The following is a 17,373-nucleotide window of genomic DNA, read 5'->3' as shown; positions in this document are numbered from 1 at the left end:
AAATGAAGTAAGTTTAAACAAGTATACATATTACATGAGACCATAAATATTTCACCTCTGAAAGTCATTATTATAATTCAGGCACTGCTCCCATTTTTGATCAGGTCAGTTGCATTGTTTTTGTTCCAGCTATGAATGAATTAAAACAGCCTCTAAGTCCCTTGGAAGGGGTTGGGGAGCTGCTCATGCAGAGAGCTCATGTTCTGGGAAAAGCAATCCTGTTTGTATTTTTCTTGACAGTAATCTTTTAAAAACAGATTTGTAACTCAGATGTTGACAACACAGACAGGCTGGCAGCATCAAGGCCACAAGGCAGTATCTCTTTTCCTGTTCCCTTTCGCTATATCTCTTTCTCTCTGTCTCCCTTGCTCTCACTTCCTTTCTCTTTTTTTCGATTCTGCAAGCACAAACATGCACGCATAGTTAGTTTAGTAAACCACTTGTCTCTTTCTCTCTTTTGCAGCACCTCTCTATCTCCAATGGAAGTATTCAAGTGGATGCTTCTTTCATGCAAACACTGTGGAATGTTCAGCCTACCTGCTCCAGAAGCAACGTGGCAGTGGGTGAGTTAAGTTAATGCTGTGTGCTTTCAAAAATCGAAATCTATTACTTTTGTCTAGCTTTACTAGTTGTTAAAGCACAGTTGATGTTAGGAATTGTCTCTCTGTCCCTTTGTCTCTGTAGGATTTCTTCTGGGTGGGCAAGTGATGCGCTTGTTCCATGGGCACGACGAGAGTCTCACTATACCAGGATCCGAACAAAGTGAAGCACAACAGAGGTATCTATCTATCTATCTATCTATCTATCTATCTATCTATCTATCTATCTATCTATCTATCTATCTATCTATCTATCTATCTATCTATCTATCTATCTATCTATCTATCTATCTATCTATCTATCTATCTATCTATCTATCTATCTATCTATCGTTCTATCGTTCTATCTATCTATCGTTCTATCTATCTATCGTTCTATCGTTCTATCTATCTATCTATCTATCTATCTATCTATCTATCTATCTATCTATCTATCTATCTATCTATCTATCTATCGTTCTATCTATCTATCTATCGTTCTATCTATCGTTCTATCTATCTATCTATCGTTCTATCTATCTATCGTTCTATCTATCTATCGTTCTATCGTTCTATCGTTCTGTCTGTCTATCATTGTCTATCTAAAAAAACCATATAGACAATTTCAGAAATTGGCAAAATAGAAAATATCCATCCATTGATCTGAGAAAATATGTCTTCTAATCTCTTTATTTCCTATAGAGTGGTGAACTATGAGACTGGTAAAGGAGGGTCCAAGGCCAGGTCTTTATGGAGATTGGAGCCTCTTCGGATAAGGTCAAATCAAATACACACTTTCTTACCTGCTTGTGCACACACACACACACACACACACACACACACACACACACACACACACACACACACACACACACACACACACACACACACACAGTCTGGTTCACTATCTTTGTGGGGACTCTCCATAGGCGTAATGGTTTTTATACTGTATAAACTGTGTTTTCTATTCTCTAACCCAAACCCTACCCACATTTTTAAATTTTCAAAAAGATATAATTAGGCTGGTCTATCCTTCTGTCTATCCTTTACTATCCTTGTAAAGGACATTTGTAAAGGTCTCCACAATGTAATATAAACCTGTACACACACACACACACACACACACACACACACACACACACACACACACACACACACACACACACACACACACACACACACACACACACACACACACACACACACACAAATCCTTTGGGTTGAAACTGCAGTAAATTTTTTATGCCCCAGACTGGTTTCTCCTCCTCTGTCTTTTCCAATTATGCCCAAAAGGGTAGTTCAAAGTCAGGTCAGTGAGCAGTGTATGTAATCCATGACTTAGAAAATCGAAAGGTTTCCTAATCTTCTGCAAAGTCCTATGGATTGATTAAGCATTAAAATTGTTTGCGTCTCATATTTGAAGATGAAAAGATGCATACTCACAGAGTAGTCTTTTTTCTTGAATTATAGCTGGAGTGGGAGCCACATCAGATGGGGTCAACCCTTCCGCCTGCGCCATCTCTCCACCGGTCACTACCTGGGCCAGACAGAGGAGCATGGCCTGATATTGATAGACAGAGAGAAGTCTGACACCACTGCAACTGCCTTCTGTTTCCGGGCAAGCAAGGTTTGAACCATATATTTTAACCCTGATTTTAGCTTTCAATTTTTGTTTGTGCTTATCAACTTTATGCCACAAATGTAGTCAGTTGAGCCAGTAACATTCCTTATATTTAATAGAAAATGAAATAAATGAGACGAATCAATGACTTTCAGAGCTAGACAGCTTCAGCTATTGGACAAACTGACTTTATTAGATTGTAGCTCTGCTAGTCAGTGCTCAGACTCTGTAATTGCTACATCTGTTTCCCAATTACTAATCCTCAATGCATTATTACTGTATATTGGTGTTGCATTAGCCTTGCTCTGCTGTAACAAGCAGAGAGGTCATAAAACAAGCTGCTCTACTTTCTATTTTATCTCAATAAAGCTTACACATGACCACATGACATTGAGCTGGCACAGTAATGGCAGGACTTTTGCAATTTGTCTTTCTCTTCGCAGGAAAAGATTGACTCTGGCCCAAAGCGTGATATTGATGGTATGGGGGTTGCAGAGATCAAATATGGTGATTCGTTCTGCTTCATCATGCATGTGTCCACGGGCCTGTGGCTGTCCTACCAAGCGCCTGATGCAAAATCTTCTCGCCTGGGACCACTGAAGAGAAGGGTGAGAGATAGTGTCCTTGTGCTTTTTTGTCCTAAGAGGTTGAAACTATCACCTAGCTCCCTCTCCAGGTCACACGTACATGATTACAACGACTTTGAATGACACACACACACATCTTTCATGACATCATGTGCTGTAAGTAATGATCCCATTAAAGATTATGGGGCTCACAGGATGGTCTAATGTTGGCTCAAGCTTAACCGCAGTGGCTTCTGTGAAGAGTGTAGGATATACGAGGCCATGGTTTAAATGTGATAATGAGGTAGGCATGGTGACAGTGTGTTTTTGGGGAAGTGGTCGGGATTACACGTTCACATGGACTGCACATCTTTCCAGCCTTCTGGTATGCAGCGTAACTCTGGGCTAAAGGCCAGAAAAAGCATGCCACCTTTACGCACAGTCCAGGCAGCCAAAGTCGTAACTTTGGTGACACTTGATTTGATTTTCACTTCGATAATAATAAACCAATATTGATTTTTTAGCTTATGAAGTCTGCTGGACGGACTCTGACTCTCCTGTGAGGAGGAGGTGCCAAGTTTAATAGATTTCATAGCCCATAGATTTGTAATGGCCACTGAAATTACTACAGTAAGTGGCCTGAATCTAAGCACTAATGTTAACATTAAAAAGTGACTTCATGAGCATCCTGTCCAAATGCTAGATTAGACAAGTACTGATAAATACAGTATGACCACAGACTCTGACACCGTGTATTAACCTGACGCGATGCGATAAGATTTCAGCGACAAATAATTTGACTGTCCTCACCAGATGCGACGCAACTATGGGACGCGATGTAGTCTATCAAAATCTTTCAAATTCAGCCAATCTGAAGAGCGCGTTGACGGGCTCTCTCGGCAAGCTCCCGGCACTCTAATTGATATGGTTAAGTAGCCTACATAATCAAATTCATGAATATTAACACTATTAAAAATACATACTGAGTTACTGAAACAATCGTTGTCATAGAATACACTTGTCTGTTAACAATGAGTTGACAGTTTGAACGTTCTTGTTAACTTTTATTTATTTTGAAGATCTGAGATGAATTGTTGCTTTCAGTACGACTATAAAAGACACACAAAATGATATTCAAACTCACACAGACGCTTTTAACATTAACAATTGATTCGGGATTTATAATGGCCAGAGCAGGGTGATCGACATAATCTAATGTAGTGTTTTGTACAAAACTCTGAGGCCACATTTAAAACCTGGGACTCATAATTAAATTTTAACCTGAAAATGAACAAAATTGCAGCTTAAAATGAATTAGCATTATTTCAGCACTATTTCTTGGTACAGATGGTCAGATGTTCATTATTAAGCAAAAATTACAAATACTAATACACTCTGAAATTCAAAATTTTTCAGAAAATTCTAATTGTTATACTGATAATATAATTTGTGATGAAAATGAAAAAAAAATAAAGAAATTTTGTCATCATTTACTTTCCCTCATGCCGTTACAAACCTTTAGAACCTTTCCAAAAGAGACCCAGTTGAGAACCGAGAACAAACCTCATTGGTTCTTGTGGAAGCTCAAACGTGCTGTGTAACACATGAGAATGAACCTCATTGGTTCCCACATGTCAAGCACGTTTACCACAACTGATGTGTGAAAGCCTAAATTCAATCTGTTTGTCATATAAAGCGATTATGTCTCTTCAGAAAATACAGACTAAATATCTCAATTCATATGGATCAGTTTTATGATCTGTTTATGAACTATTTGAAGCATCAAATTAGTAGTTATGTAGACTGTCAATGGAAGGACAGAGATCTCCTTTAGATTTCATGATTCAAATATCTTCATTTGTGTTCTGAAGATGAACATCTTGAGGGAACATGAGGGTTAGTAAATTATGACAGAATTTTCATTTTTGGGTGAACTAATCCTTTAAATAAATAAAAAAGCGAAACTTTTGAACCTTGTATATCTGAACTGGTTCGTCAGCTGTTTTACTTTTCAGTCAATGCTAATGTACATTTACGATGTGTACAGGCTGTCCTGTCTCTTGAGGGCCATATGGATGACGGGCTGACTCTGCAGCTCTGCCAGCACGAGGAGTCCAGGGCGGCTCGCATCATTCGTAATACCACCCACCTCTTCACTCAGTTCATCAGGTACAAGACTCTAACTCACAGAGATCAAATGCTCAAATAGTACAATATCAAAGTCCTACCTACCATAACTGAGTGCCATGTACCATGAGACTAGTTATTAAATTCCTAATGTTTTAATATTAAAATATAAAAAAACATGAAATAATAATTTAAATAATATTGATCATTTTATTATCCTGGTCTTAGGGGTCTGGATGGTTTGAATGGAGAAAAGGCTACAGAGGTGACTCTGCCTGTGTGTGAAGTGCTGCAGGCCCTCAACGACCTCATTGTGTACTTCCAACAGCCAGACTCTGAGCTCGAACATGAGGAGAAACAGAGGCAGCTTCGATCTCTCATTAAGCGCCAAGATCTCTTCAAAGAGGAGGTTGAATACAACTCACACATGCCTTATTAGATTCAGGATCATACAATGTACAGGCTGACACTTATTCTGATTATTTTAGGGAATGCTTACCTTGGTCTCAAACTGCATCGATCGGCTAAACGTGTACAACAGTGCCGCTGAGTTTGAGGAGCTAGCTGGCGAGGAGGCCGGAGAGGCATGGAAGGACGTTCTCAACCTCCTCTATGAGCTTCTGGGTAAGAATTCAATCACATTCCCAAAGCCTTCAGCTGTTCACAGAAGGTGATGATGGAGAGACATGACAGTTATTAGAGGCAGTTAAATAGCAATTCTATTCTCTTTTATCACCTTGTTGTTGACTCTCAGCCTGATTTATGGAGGGCAAACATACAGTTAGAGAAGAAGGACCTTGTTCAAGATATTAAAAGTTGAGATCGAAGCAAAATTGCTTCAGAAATCTATTAAGACCATTTTATTTCTGCTACTTTTTCAATATTTTTGTAGATCCTGAAGCATTTTAATACTACATTTATTAGTAGTAATAAAAGTGTGCTGCAGGGATTATATATTTTTGTAGGCCAACCCAAAAGTTTTCCCCTTGACAAAAAACTCAGTAGGTTTTTTTCCATTGACTTTTGGATTTTTGCAGAAAAGAAGCTCTATGATCAACAAAAGTTGAATTTGAGTGTTTTTATTTTCAAGCCTAAATACAATCGGCTGAGGTAAAAAGCTAAAATTACGCTATAATAAAATAAGTCACCACCAGTGTTGGGGAAAATTACTTTTAAAAGTAATGCATTACAATCATTTCATGATTTGTTTTGTTTTGTTGGGGAAAGTAATGCATTACCCCCTTAAAAAAGTTACTAATTATGTTACTAATTATGGAAAGCAATGTGTTACATTACTTCTGCATTACTTTTTCTCACCTTAGCTAGCTTTGGCTCTTTCTGTCTTTTTCAGACCAAAATAGCATTATGCTGAGCGTGCTATATTATTCTGCTTTTTAATTACAAGTTCTATTTTTTACAAGTGTAAAGGCCTTTTAGCTGCATTACTTAATTGAAAATGAAACTCAAATATTCTGTTTAACTTGAAAAATAATGTGTTACTTTACTGATTATGTAACGTGTGCTATTTTTATCTCGTTATCCCCAACACTGGTCATCACTACTTAGTTTTTGACGACTTTTTGTTTAAAATCTACAAATTGGAAAATTTTATTTATAATAGTTTGCAAGAGCACAAGTGTAAACACAATGTAAAGCAGACTATATTGAGTAAATATGGTAAGGCATTTAAACAAAAACTCATTCAAAAAACCCATTTACTTTGGGACTATGAAACCGGAAGTCCAAAAATGCGAACTTATTTCGGAGTTATGGTACTCTTTCTTGCAGCACTTTAAAGAACAGTATCTTTAGCAAATGATTTTTGTTTTAAATTTTGACATCACATCAGCATCCAGTGAGCGTAAACACTCTCCTCTGTTCACCTTGACTGGCTTGGCATTTATCAGAGCCCCCATCAAGGCTTGCTCCAAATTTTGCTCGCTCTAGTCGCTGAGGTCACCCTCGAGAGGGGCCGTGCTGAGTCTGTCTGGCGAACAGTAGCGTGATACATTAGGCTAGTGACAACAGCCAGTTTTTAAAGGCTCCATATGGATGCATTTGCTGCCACAGGAAGCAGCTCTTTTCGGGGTGTTAGGGCTTCAAAACCGCCTAGACAATTTCTCAGCAAAGTGCCTTTAGCTCTGGGGTTGAGTTTGATTGATTGCTCTGAGAAAAATGGTCTAGGTTAGGATTACTCCTATTTAGTATTTTACACACACACACACCGGAAGGTGCATTCATTTTAGAATATGACCATTTAGGTTGGAAACCTTGTGTGAAGGATAGTGAAAGGGATTTGTCTGAGGTATGTAGGAAAATCAGTGTAACATTGAGCTTATTGCCATTGATTTTTGTCCATTAGCCGCTCTGATTCGAGGCAACAGAACCAACTGCACACAGTTCTCTCGCAAGCTGGATTGGCTAGTCAGCAAGCTAGAGCGATTGGAGTCCTCATCAGGTAAATACCGCTATATGTCAAATTAGACACATTCATTAGCACTGATTATAGAGGGGTTATACATTATCCAGTCTGTCTTACGTAGCCATTAACTGAGTGATCCACCATCAGCATCTGCACATACAGTATGTCAATGGTTTTAGCTTTAGCTTCATGTCACTGAAGTATTACATGGGATTAATGGCATCATGTGGACAATTGTAGTAATTTGCTTATACAACTCTCTGCTATCTGATTATGTAATGCCTTTATCATTTCTTGTGTTTACTGCAATGCAATATTAATAAAGCAATTCTATGCAGGCATTTTAGAGGTGCTTCATTGTGTCCTAATCGAGAGTCCAGAATCTCTGAACATCATCCAGAAGGCCCACATCAAATCCATTATTTCTCTGCTGTACAAGCATGGGCGCAACCACAAGGTCAGCATTTGCTATTTCTACAAGCACACACACATACACAGATTATGTATAGTAGAGTATGGAATATAAAGGATGTTGCTGACCATCTAAAGTCTTTAGATGGAAACTAAGACCTGCAGTCCTGAATAGTATAAATATTATATGAAGAGCTGAAAATGCAGTTTCATAGATAAATCCGTCAGATTTAGTGTGAATCTGTACATTTCTATATTATGGAGGAGACATACAATTCTGTTCAAAAGTTTGCGGTCGGCAAGATTTTTTATGTTTTTGAAAAAAAGTATCTTATGCTCACCACAGCTGCATTTAGTTGATCAAAAAGATTTATTTATTTTTAGCAGTCATTACTCCAGTCTTCAGTGTCACATGATTCTTCAGAAATCATTCTAATATGCTGATTTGTTGCTCAAGAAACATTTCTTATTACATCAATGTTCAAAACAGTTGTGCTGCTTAAAGCTGCAGTCCGTAGCTTTTTTGGGTTAAAAATTATCCAAAATAATTTTTTTAGCACATAACCAGCCAGTGTTCAAAACTATCTGCTTGCCTTAGCTCGATTCAAAATGGTAAGCTTGTAATAATGTTTTTAATTCCAGTGGTACTGGTGGATTTCCGCGGGATCTGTCCACATAAGAAGGTGTCCCGGCTAGTAGGCTATGTTGCGTGTGAGGATGTTGGAGGTGGAGATTTATAGCCTTTTCTCACAGCACTTGAAATAATTAAACTTATCAATTTGATGGCGGACCAGAAAGGTTCAGACGACAATCACCAGTTACAACTGGAGATTCACCCGTTGTAAAACATGAAAGACTTCGGAGAAAAAAACAGACTGCAACCGGGCCATGCGAAAACAAGGATAAATATCGGAAGGGCATTAAATGTAGTCACGCAATGCTGATGTTGTTAAAGGGGTCATATAATGGTACATGCACTTTTACAAGTTGATTGTATTGAAATGTGTGTTGGCAGTGCCTGTACACAACCATCATATAATGATAAAAATCCATCCAGTGTTTTTTTTTAAATCTCCTTATATGTTTTCCCCTGTCTCAAATCGAGCCGTCTGACCGTGTGACGTAACACGGTCGGACGCCCCTCCCACGATTATTAGTTGACAGCAGCGTTTCAACACAGACCCGCCCTGAGCGAGCTGACATCATAGTCCGCCATTGTTGATACGCTGGAGCAGAATGGCGTCTAAGCGATTGTGGTGTTCTGTTCTTGGGTGTAATAACGAACACAGCAGTCATTTTGACGTTCCTAAATCCGAACCGCTGAAGACGCAGTGGCTGAGTTTTGTTTTCGAAGGGAATATTACCCACGATCAACGTCAATGCTTTCATGTTTGCGCGAATCATTTCTCACCAGACTGCTTTATAAACGAGGGGCAGTATAAAACTGGACATAAACATACATTACAACAATTCTTAGGTGTCCTTCAACTACTGCTAGAAACATTCCTGCCGTGACCTCATGTCAGTGCTTCAGTCCTGACAATTGTACCTAACACTGCATAGATAACGTTACGCATCACTGACAAGCCTACATTTACCGAAAAAAAGTTTTTCATGACCATTAGCTGTAACATCAATCTGTCAATGAACTAACGTATCAGTAAACACATAGCGTTCGTATCTCACTACTCTACCCTGCGGTCAGTACATACAAAGATAGATCAAAGTGACATTACGTTAACCAACCATTCAGAAACGTCCTGTTCGAGCCTTAATTGTCGAACTTCCTCGGGGGCGTCATCTTGTTCCGGGTCCGACTCCGGTTCAAATTGAGACGGGTGCACAGATGTGTCCTCAGAGACTCCCGCTGCCATTCTTTCTCCAAAATATACCCTCAACTGTTGTCAAGGCAACACTCCACGTGTGTTGTGTCAAAACGTCCCACAGAACAGAGGGGCGGGGTGAGCAAAGCTCATTATCATTTAAAGACACATGCACTTAAATGGCGTGCTGAAAACAGCTGTTTTTGACCAGGTAAAATTAGTGTTTTTTCTTACAATACCAATGAGAATTTTTAATTAATGTATATTACAAACTTTTCATTTAGACCCTAAAGAATCATATTAACTTGTACAAAAATGGCATTAACATTAACAATTTGAGAACAAAGTATAATTTGCACGGTTTGACGTGATATGATAAGTGATCGTTAGATTTAATCAGCGCGATTTACTGCAATGCTTTTTTCCCTTAGTTGGTCAGAACAAAAGTGGATGTTACTTGTTCAGACGACATTTTCCGGTGAAAATTCTTATGTTGGTCATACTTCCAAAAAGTATAATCTGTGATTGAGAATGACAGTATCCACACGAGCGCGGTGATTGACAGCCGCACATTCTCCTCAAAACATTGGATTCATCCGCGCTGTGCCGTGCCGAGGCACAACGCACGTAAAGTTGATAATTCCGCGAATAACTGCAATTGCAGATTTCGAACAGAGATGGCGACAAAGAGGAAAAACTGCGGACTGCAGCTTTAATATTTTTGTGGAAATCGTGATAAGTTTTTGTTAGAATTCTTTGATAAATATAAAATTCTAAAGAACAGCATTTATTTGAAATAGATTTTTTTTTGTAACATTATAATTGCCTTTAATGTCTTTTAAAAAGAAAAAAAAATCTTCCTGACCCCAGTTGTTGAACAGCAGAGTAAAAAATTTGCTTAAACGTCTCAAGGTGCAATGAGAGGTGCAAACATCCAGACATTTTAACAAGGGACAGGTGTTTCTGCTAGTTTAGACCCGTGCTACTTGACTTGAGAATTCCTCTGTCTTATAAAATGTAGGTCATGTAAACTCGTAAATACATTCTAGGAGCTGCACAGCATGTTACGCTAGCAAACCCTCTCAAGTATGCACTTGAGAATATGTAAGCACAAGACTATAAAGTTTTACATAGGGAAAATGTGCAGTATAAAATGTGTTTAAAGCAATAAAACTACAGCATTGTTAAATTGTATCCCACACTCCTTTTCAGATTCTAGATGTTCTCTGTTCCCTGTGTGTCTGCAATGGTGTGGCTGTGAGAGCCAATCAGAATTTCATCTGTGATCACCTGCTTCCCAAGAGAGACCTGCTGCTCCAGACACGTCTGGTCAATGATGTCCAAAGGTAGACAAACCTCTCACCCACCCCCATACACACAAATACAAATACGTTTCTTATTCAGAAGTTATTTAATTTAATTTATTCCTGTGATTCTAAAGCTGAATTTTCAGCAGCCGATAGTCCAGTCTTCAGTGTCACATGATCCTTCAAAAATCATTCTAATATCCTGATCTACTGCTCAAGAAACATTTCGTAATATCATCAATGTTGAAAACAAGTGTGCTGCTTAATATTTGTGTGAAAACTATGAGACATTTTATTTCAGGATTCTTTGTAAGATAAAATGTATAAAAAAATAAAAAAACATTTCTTTGTAATAGAAATCATTTGTAACAATGTAAAAGGCTTTACTGTCACTTTTGATCAATATTTTGATCAATAATGTGTGCTTGCTAAATAAAAGTATTGATTTCTTTAAAAAAAATGTATGCCAAAAACTTTAAACAAGATTTATTTGAGAAGTGTTCAAATTTTGACGTTTTTTTCACATCTTGTGTCATTTTTTTTTTTATTAAAATGTAACATTAAAATTGTATTTAAATTACTTTTACTGTTTTTGCTCCATTCTTGTTTTAAGCGTGAACCACTTTTTTAGATTTATGAATAAAACAAGAAAAAAAGTGTTTGTCGACAGAGTACATTTACTAGACCACAAGACAAAAAAATACAAATTAAGACAATTATATTTTTTTGTGAAGCTAACAGTCATTGTCAACACTCAAACATCCTCTATGGACTTATTTGTTAATGGAATATTTGTTAATAATTGATGTATATTTTTTTTCTATAATTCCAATGTGATCTCTTTTTATACAGTATGAGACCCAACATCTTCCTGGGCATGAGTGAGGGCTCTGCGCAGTATAAGAAATGGTACTTTGAACTGATCATCGATCAAGTAGACCACTATGTAACCAGTGAGCCCACCCACCTTCGAGTTGGCTGGGCCACCACTAAAGGCTATGCCCCCTATCCTGGGGGTGGAGAGGGTTGGGGAGGAAATGGTGTGGGTGACGATCTTTGCTCCTACAGTTTTGATGGACTTCATCTGTGGTCAGGTACATTTAAAGCTGTTTTACCCATGTTCCTCCCTAGCTGATCTAATATGACATTATGAAAAACTCATATATGAATGTAACTCATAAATAATTTCTGATTCTCTTGTTTTAGCAGCAGTATTCACACAAATCTACTAAATTCTTTATTCTCTCCACTTATGATAGGGCGAATCCCACGGGCGGTGGCCTCTATTAACCAGCACTTGCTGAATTCAGATGATGTGGTGAGCTGCTGTCTGGATCTCGGAGCCCCTAGCATGTCTTTCCGAATTAACGGTCAGCCCGTTCAAGGCATGTTTGAAGACTTCAACGTAGATGGCTTCTTCTTTCCCGTCGTCAGTTTCTCTGCAGGGGTCAAGTGAGTTTCTCCAATATAAAGTGCCCAACACTGCTGATCTGTCGGGTTGTGTTACAGATACATAAAAAGCAAGAATAAATATAGTCGGATTTACAGTATACATAGTTTTAATATTAATGTGGACAAAATTCTGTAACAATCAGTCAACATGTGTTTCTATCATTTTCACTTTGAGCTTAGCTCTTCTGAAATGATTGTACAGAAGTAGTTCTGTGTGACAAATGAACCCTTTCTTCTTTCGCTTTATGTTCAATCAACAGAGAAAGGCCATTACTCATCATTTGACTTCTCAACCAAATCCAAACAAATTAAGTAGCACCAAGACATTTTTGAACAACCCGGTGGTGTATTAGGATTAATCAAGTAATTGATCATGAGTTTAAATGCCATCTTTCTTTATTTTTCCTCAAGGGTCCGTTTCTTGTTGGGTGGTCGCCATGGAGACTTTAAGTTCCTTCCTCCTGCGGGCTATGCACCATGTTATGAAGCCCTGCTCCCCAAAGAAAAGATGCGTGTGGAGCCTGTGAAGGAGTATAAAAGAGACCTGGAAGGAGTGAGAGATCTGCTGGGCACCACAGAGTTCCTGTCCCAGGCTTCCTTCATTCCTGTTCCTGTCGACACCAGCCAGGTGAGATATTAACTGAGTAATTCACCATATTTTAACACTCTTTTCTACATGTTATAAAGCTCTGCTAGGGCTGCTCAATTAATTCAAGATTAATCAAAGTCTGAAATGGCTTAGTGTGATTATCAAATGAAGACAAAGACAGACATAAATATTGGTATTGTAATTTTACATTTATATTTTTTTGTTGTTGGTGTTGTCTTATGATCCAGATTGTCCTGCCTCCATATCTTGAAAATGTAAGGGACAAGTTGGCTGAGAACATCCATGAGCTCTGGGGCATGAACAAAATAGAGCTTGGATGGATGTACGGCAAGGTAGGAAAACATTTCAGGGGACTGTGAAAATACTAAACAGCATCATCAGAATTTCTCAGCAAAAGCAAGATACTCTCTGTATGACACAAGCTCAGATATCAGGATAATTTCTGCTGTGTAACTTTAACTACTGGAGGAACCCAGAGGAGGATAATTGAAAATGTCAACCTGAATTGAGAGTCCTTGGCTGCAGCCTACATGAATATTTAAGCATCCCAAGTAGCTACACAGCAGATGGCCATGCAGATCTTATTTTTAGATAGTAATGGCAAAAGGAAAGTACTTTGATCCGGTCTTATTTCTTCCACTGATCGCTGCAGGAGAGTAAATGCAAAATTGCAGAGCACAGTGGAAAAGCACTCTGATGACAGAGCTTTGCGGTATTACAGTAGTTAAGACAATCTTAATGAGCAGCGTGCTGTCCAAGAGCGTGGCAGAAAAATGAATTGTGGTTGAGCGCTGCCGTTACTCCTGAGGCCAGATCTTAGCATTTATTAATAACAAATATTTCAGAGGCCCAGCTGGTCTCTGATTAATCAGATTTTAATAAGATTTTGCTGGCTCAATGTGGCATTGCTGTGAGTGTGTGGGGTCACAGAACAAGAGCGGCTTGGCAAGCACAATGCCACTTTCATTCTGCCAACATTATTCAATCCTAAACACTTTAGCATTCTCTCTCGCATCACATAAATCTAAAGAGTTTTAAAGGGTCATGAATTAGAGAGTGGTATTAGTTTTGGAGTATTTGACTTTCCATATTCCACATGAAATCGGCCCTTGTTGATTTATTATTTCACTCCCTAATTAATATAAATTGCTATTTTCTAGGTTCGTGATGACAACAAGAGACAGCACCCTTGTCTTGTCGACTTTTCTAAACTGCCAGAAACAGAAAAGAATTATAACCTGCAAATGTCAACTGAAACTTTGAAGTGAGTATTACCTCAATGTCCTCTATAATACAGACTTCCATATGCTGTAAAAGGTTTTACTTTGGGCTATGATTATTAAAATGCTTATTGTAATTAAATGCACATCAGTAAATATTGATAGGCTGTGGCTGCAAATTCATCCCAATACAGCCTCTAGACTCAGCAGTATTTAGATTGAAACGCGATATACAGCTCAATGAGGTGTTGAACAGATTCATTTCTTTTACACTACTTGTCTTTGACACTTCGACTTGCATCTTTCATAAAATATTGCTCATACTGTTTGTCTGATAATTTCCTCAGTTTTCTGAAAGTTATTCTTTTTCAGGACCCTACTTGCTTTGGGCTGCCATGTTGCTCAAGTCAATATAGATGCTGAGGAAGACTTGAAAAAGATGAAACTCCCCAAGAAGTAAAACTAGCACACACAAAAAAAAAAAAACGATATCATAAAGTTCCTATTTTAGCTAGCTGTCTAAATAAAGTTTGATTTATGAACATTTTGATATTGTTAAATATTTTTCTTGTTTCTACTTTAATTCCTTTCCCATTTGTATCCTAATTAATTTAAAGCTACATGATGGCAAATGGTTATAAACCTACACCACTAGACCTTTCTGAAGTGAAACTGACACCAGGTCAAGAGGTTCTAGTTGATAAACTGGCTGAAAACGCTCATAATGTTTGGGCCAAAGACCGCATCAAACAAGGATGGACCTATGGTATTCAGCAGGTAAAAATGTCCTTTTTATTATTCATTAGATATGATGTTGCCTTAAAGGGATGGTTCGGAGTAAAATTATCATAGGGTCCTTTGCACCATGACCTCGAGCCAAACACCCCCCCAGAAGCCTTTTTCCCTTGGTTGAACATTTTTAAAGTTAAAGCTTATTTCGAGATATCAGCTGGATGGCTTAGTGCAGGCGCTAATGGCTCTAAATTTGTATCTCGTAAATTACCCCACTAATAATGCCCAGAATGGTACCAAACTTCTGCAGTAGTACAAATAGGTTCTGTACTCATAAAACGAGGCATTGGAAAGTTTGTAAGTACATCAGGAGTTTATTTAAAAAACACTTGACTGACGGCTCATGCTACTGCTAACCCGGACACCGACGTCACTTCAGTGAGTTGAGAAAAGCACGTAAAAGTCCTGACAGAAAGCGATGCATAAGGATGTAGAGTAACGACGCCCAGTTCCAGGAATGCACTAATATTTTGTTGGTAGTACCAGTTTATAACAATTATTAGTTAACAACTTAAGTTGTCAACACTTCGGAAAAAATAATAATTCGTCATTACACTACATCCTTATGCATCGCATTCTGTCAGGACTTTTACATGCTTTTCTCAACTCAGTGAAGTGACGTCGGTGTCCGGGTTAGCAGTAGCATGAGCCGTCAGTCAAGTGTTATTTAAATAAACTCCTGATGTACTTACAAACTTTCCAATGCCTCGTTTTATGAGTACATAACCTCTTTGTACTACTGCAGAAGTTTGGTACCATTCTGGGCATTATTAGTGGGGTAATTTACGAGATACAAATTTGGAGCCATTAGCACCTGCACTAAGCCATCCGGCTGATTTCTCTAAATAAGCTCTAACTTTAATAATGTTCAACCAAGGGAAAAAAGGCTTCTGGGGGGTGTTTGGCTCGAGGTCATGGTGCAAAGGACCCTAGGTTGATTTTACTCAGAACCATCCCTTTAAGCGCATTGACAAACAAACCTATTAAGAATGATTAAAAGTAAAATCAACCATTTTTCCCCCATGAAGTTGTGTACAATCATGTCTTTTGCATTTTATTCAAAGGATTTGAAAAACCGTCGTAATCCACGGTTGGTGCCATATGCTTTATTAGATGAACGCACTAAGAAATCGAACAGAGACAGTCTTCGTGAGGCCATCCGTACTCTGGTTGGATATGGCTATTTCATTGATCCACCTGATCAAGAGTGTGAGTTTTAATCCTCTCTCTCTCTCTCTATATATATATATATATATATATATGTGGCACCTGTCAACAGGTACTTATGCCCACTCTTCATGAGCAAACTGCTTCAGCTGTCTCAGCTTTAATGGGTGCCTTCTCCAGACTGCATCTCTTTCCATAATGTCTGTTGGGATTCAATTCAGGGCTCATAGAAGGCCACTTCAAAACAGTCCAGTATTTTGTTCTCAGCCATTCTTGAGTGCTTTTAGCTGTATGTTTTGAGTCATTATCCTGTTGGAGGACCCATGGGCTGTGACTGACACAGAGCTTTCTGATGCTTGCCAGTACATTTCACTCCAGAATGCCTTGATTGTGTTTAGACTTCATAGTGCCCTGCACAGATTCAAGGCACCCTGTGCCAGATGCAGGAAAGCAGCCTCTTCTCTTTGAAAGCTAAATTTCCGTCTGTGAACATACTGTAGATATGATGTGCTTTGCCAAAAAGCTTCAGTTTTGCTTCTGTTGCTCAAAAAGTGATGGATGGTGTGATCAGACACTGATGTACCCTGACCTTGAGTTCAGCTTGTGAATCTTTGAAAGTTTTCCTTGGCTCTTTGACTACCATTTGCACTATCCTTCTGTTCAATCTAGGGTTGATTTTCCCCTTGTGGTCGTGTCCAGGAGGTTGGCTACAGTCCCATGGACCTTAAACTTCTTTACAATATTTAAATCTATAGTCACAGGAACATCAAGATGCTTGTCTGTGATTTTCTTTCTGATCTCATCAGACAACTCTATTCTTTTGCATTCTCTGGTCCATGTTCAGTATGGTGCACACAATTATACTAAACAGCAGATTGAATACTTTCTCCATTTAAATAGGCTGAATGACTGATTACAAGATTGAGTCATGTGTGATACTAATTAAGCAAAACACTTGAATCATCAATATAATACAGTTATTTGTATTTCTTTCCTAGGGGTTCCAGCAAATCTGTCCGGACAATTTTAGAATATCTCTGTAGAATAAACAAAAATCTTCTCACTGTAATGCGGGGTACTTGAGAAAGATGAAGGATAGGATCCAATTGCAACTAAAATGTTTTTTTTTTTACTTTTTTAACTAACAACACCAGAGTAAATCCAGGCACAAGGATATAAATACACAGGATAACAAGAGGCTAACAAGGAACAGGTGTGGGTAATTAATCTCTATGGAAACCAACAAGGGTGACTTTGGAAACAAAGTAAGCAGGAAC

At 38.4% G+C, this 17,373-nt stretch overlaps 1 protein-coding gene and 1 long non-coding RNA gene across 5 annotated transcripts in view; one reads left to right on the top strand and one right to left on the bottom strand.

Annotated features, from left to right (window-relative positions):
• The window catches only part of ryr3 (ryanodine receptor 3), an 87,529-nt gene that overhangs the window by 27,919 nt on the left and 42,237 nt on the right, over nt 1–17,373 (top strand). For all 4 annotated transcript variants that reach the window (XM_082147425.1, XM_082147426.1, XM_082147424.1 and 1 more), the window contains 19 exons: nt 464–563; nt 685–778; nt 1,281–1,355; nt 2,049–2,205; nt 2,643–2,807; nt 4,813–4,934; nt 5,121–5,301; nt 5,381–5,516; nt 7,255–7,350; nt 7,653–7,771; nt 10,761–10,894; nt 11,708–11,949; nt 12,115–12,307; nt 12,719–12,935; nt 13,145–13,249; nt 14,078–14,181; nt 14,510–14,593; nt 14,755–14,914; nt 15,994–16,138. In XM_082147425.1, coding sequence (XP_082003551.1) covers nt 464–563; nt 685–778; nt 1,281–1,355; nt 2,049–2,205; nt 2,643–2,807; nt 4,813–4,934; nt 5,121–5,301; nt 5,381–5,516; nt 7,255–7,350; nt 7,653–7,771; nt 10,761–10,894; nt 11,708–11,949; nt 12,115–12,307; nt 12,719–12,935; nt 13,145–13,249; nt 14,078–14,181; nt 14,510–14,593; nt 14,755–14,914; nt 15,994–16,138 — 2,629 coding nt within the window. The remainder of the gene's footprint in view (nt 1–463; nt 564–684; nt 779–1,280; nt 1,356–2,048; nt 2,206–2,642; nt 2,808–4,812; nt 4,935–5,120; nt 5,302–5,380; nt 5,517–7,254; nt 7,351–7,652; nt 7,772–10,760; nt 10,895–11,707; nt 11,950–12,114; nt 12,308–12,718; nt 12,936–13,144; nt 13,250–14,077; nt 14,182–14,509; nt 14,594–14,754; nt 14,915–15,993; nt 16,139–17,373) is intronic.
• The window catches only part of LOC309482857, a 157,612-nt gene continuing 141,897 nt past the window's right edge, over nt 1,659–17,373 (bottom strand). Inside the window, exon 8 of the long non-coding RNA XR_014200393.1 lies at nt 1,659–1,676. This is a non-coding gene — a long non-coding RNA (uncharacterized lncRNA). The remainder of the gene's footprint in view (nt 1,677–17,373) is intronic.

Source organism: Leuciscus leuciscus (assembly GCF_965113295.1).
Source record: "Leuciscus leuciscus genome assembly, chromosome: 19".
Taxonomy (NCBI): domain Eukaryota; kingdom Metazoa; phylum Chordata; class Actinopteri; order Cypriniformes; family Leuciscidae; genus Leuciscus; species Leuciscus leuciscus.
This window is presented reverse-complemented; position numbering and strand designations above follow the sequence as displayed.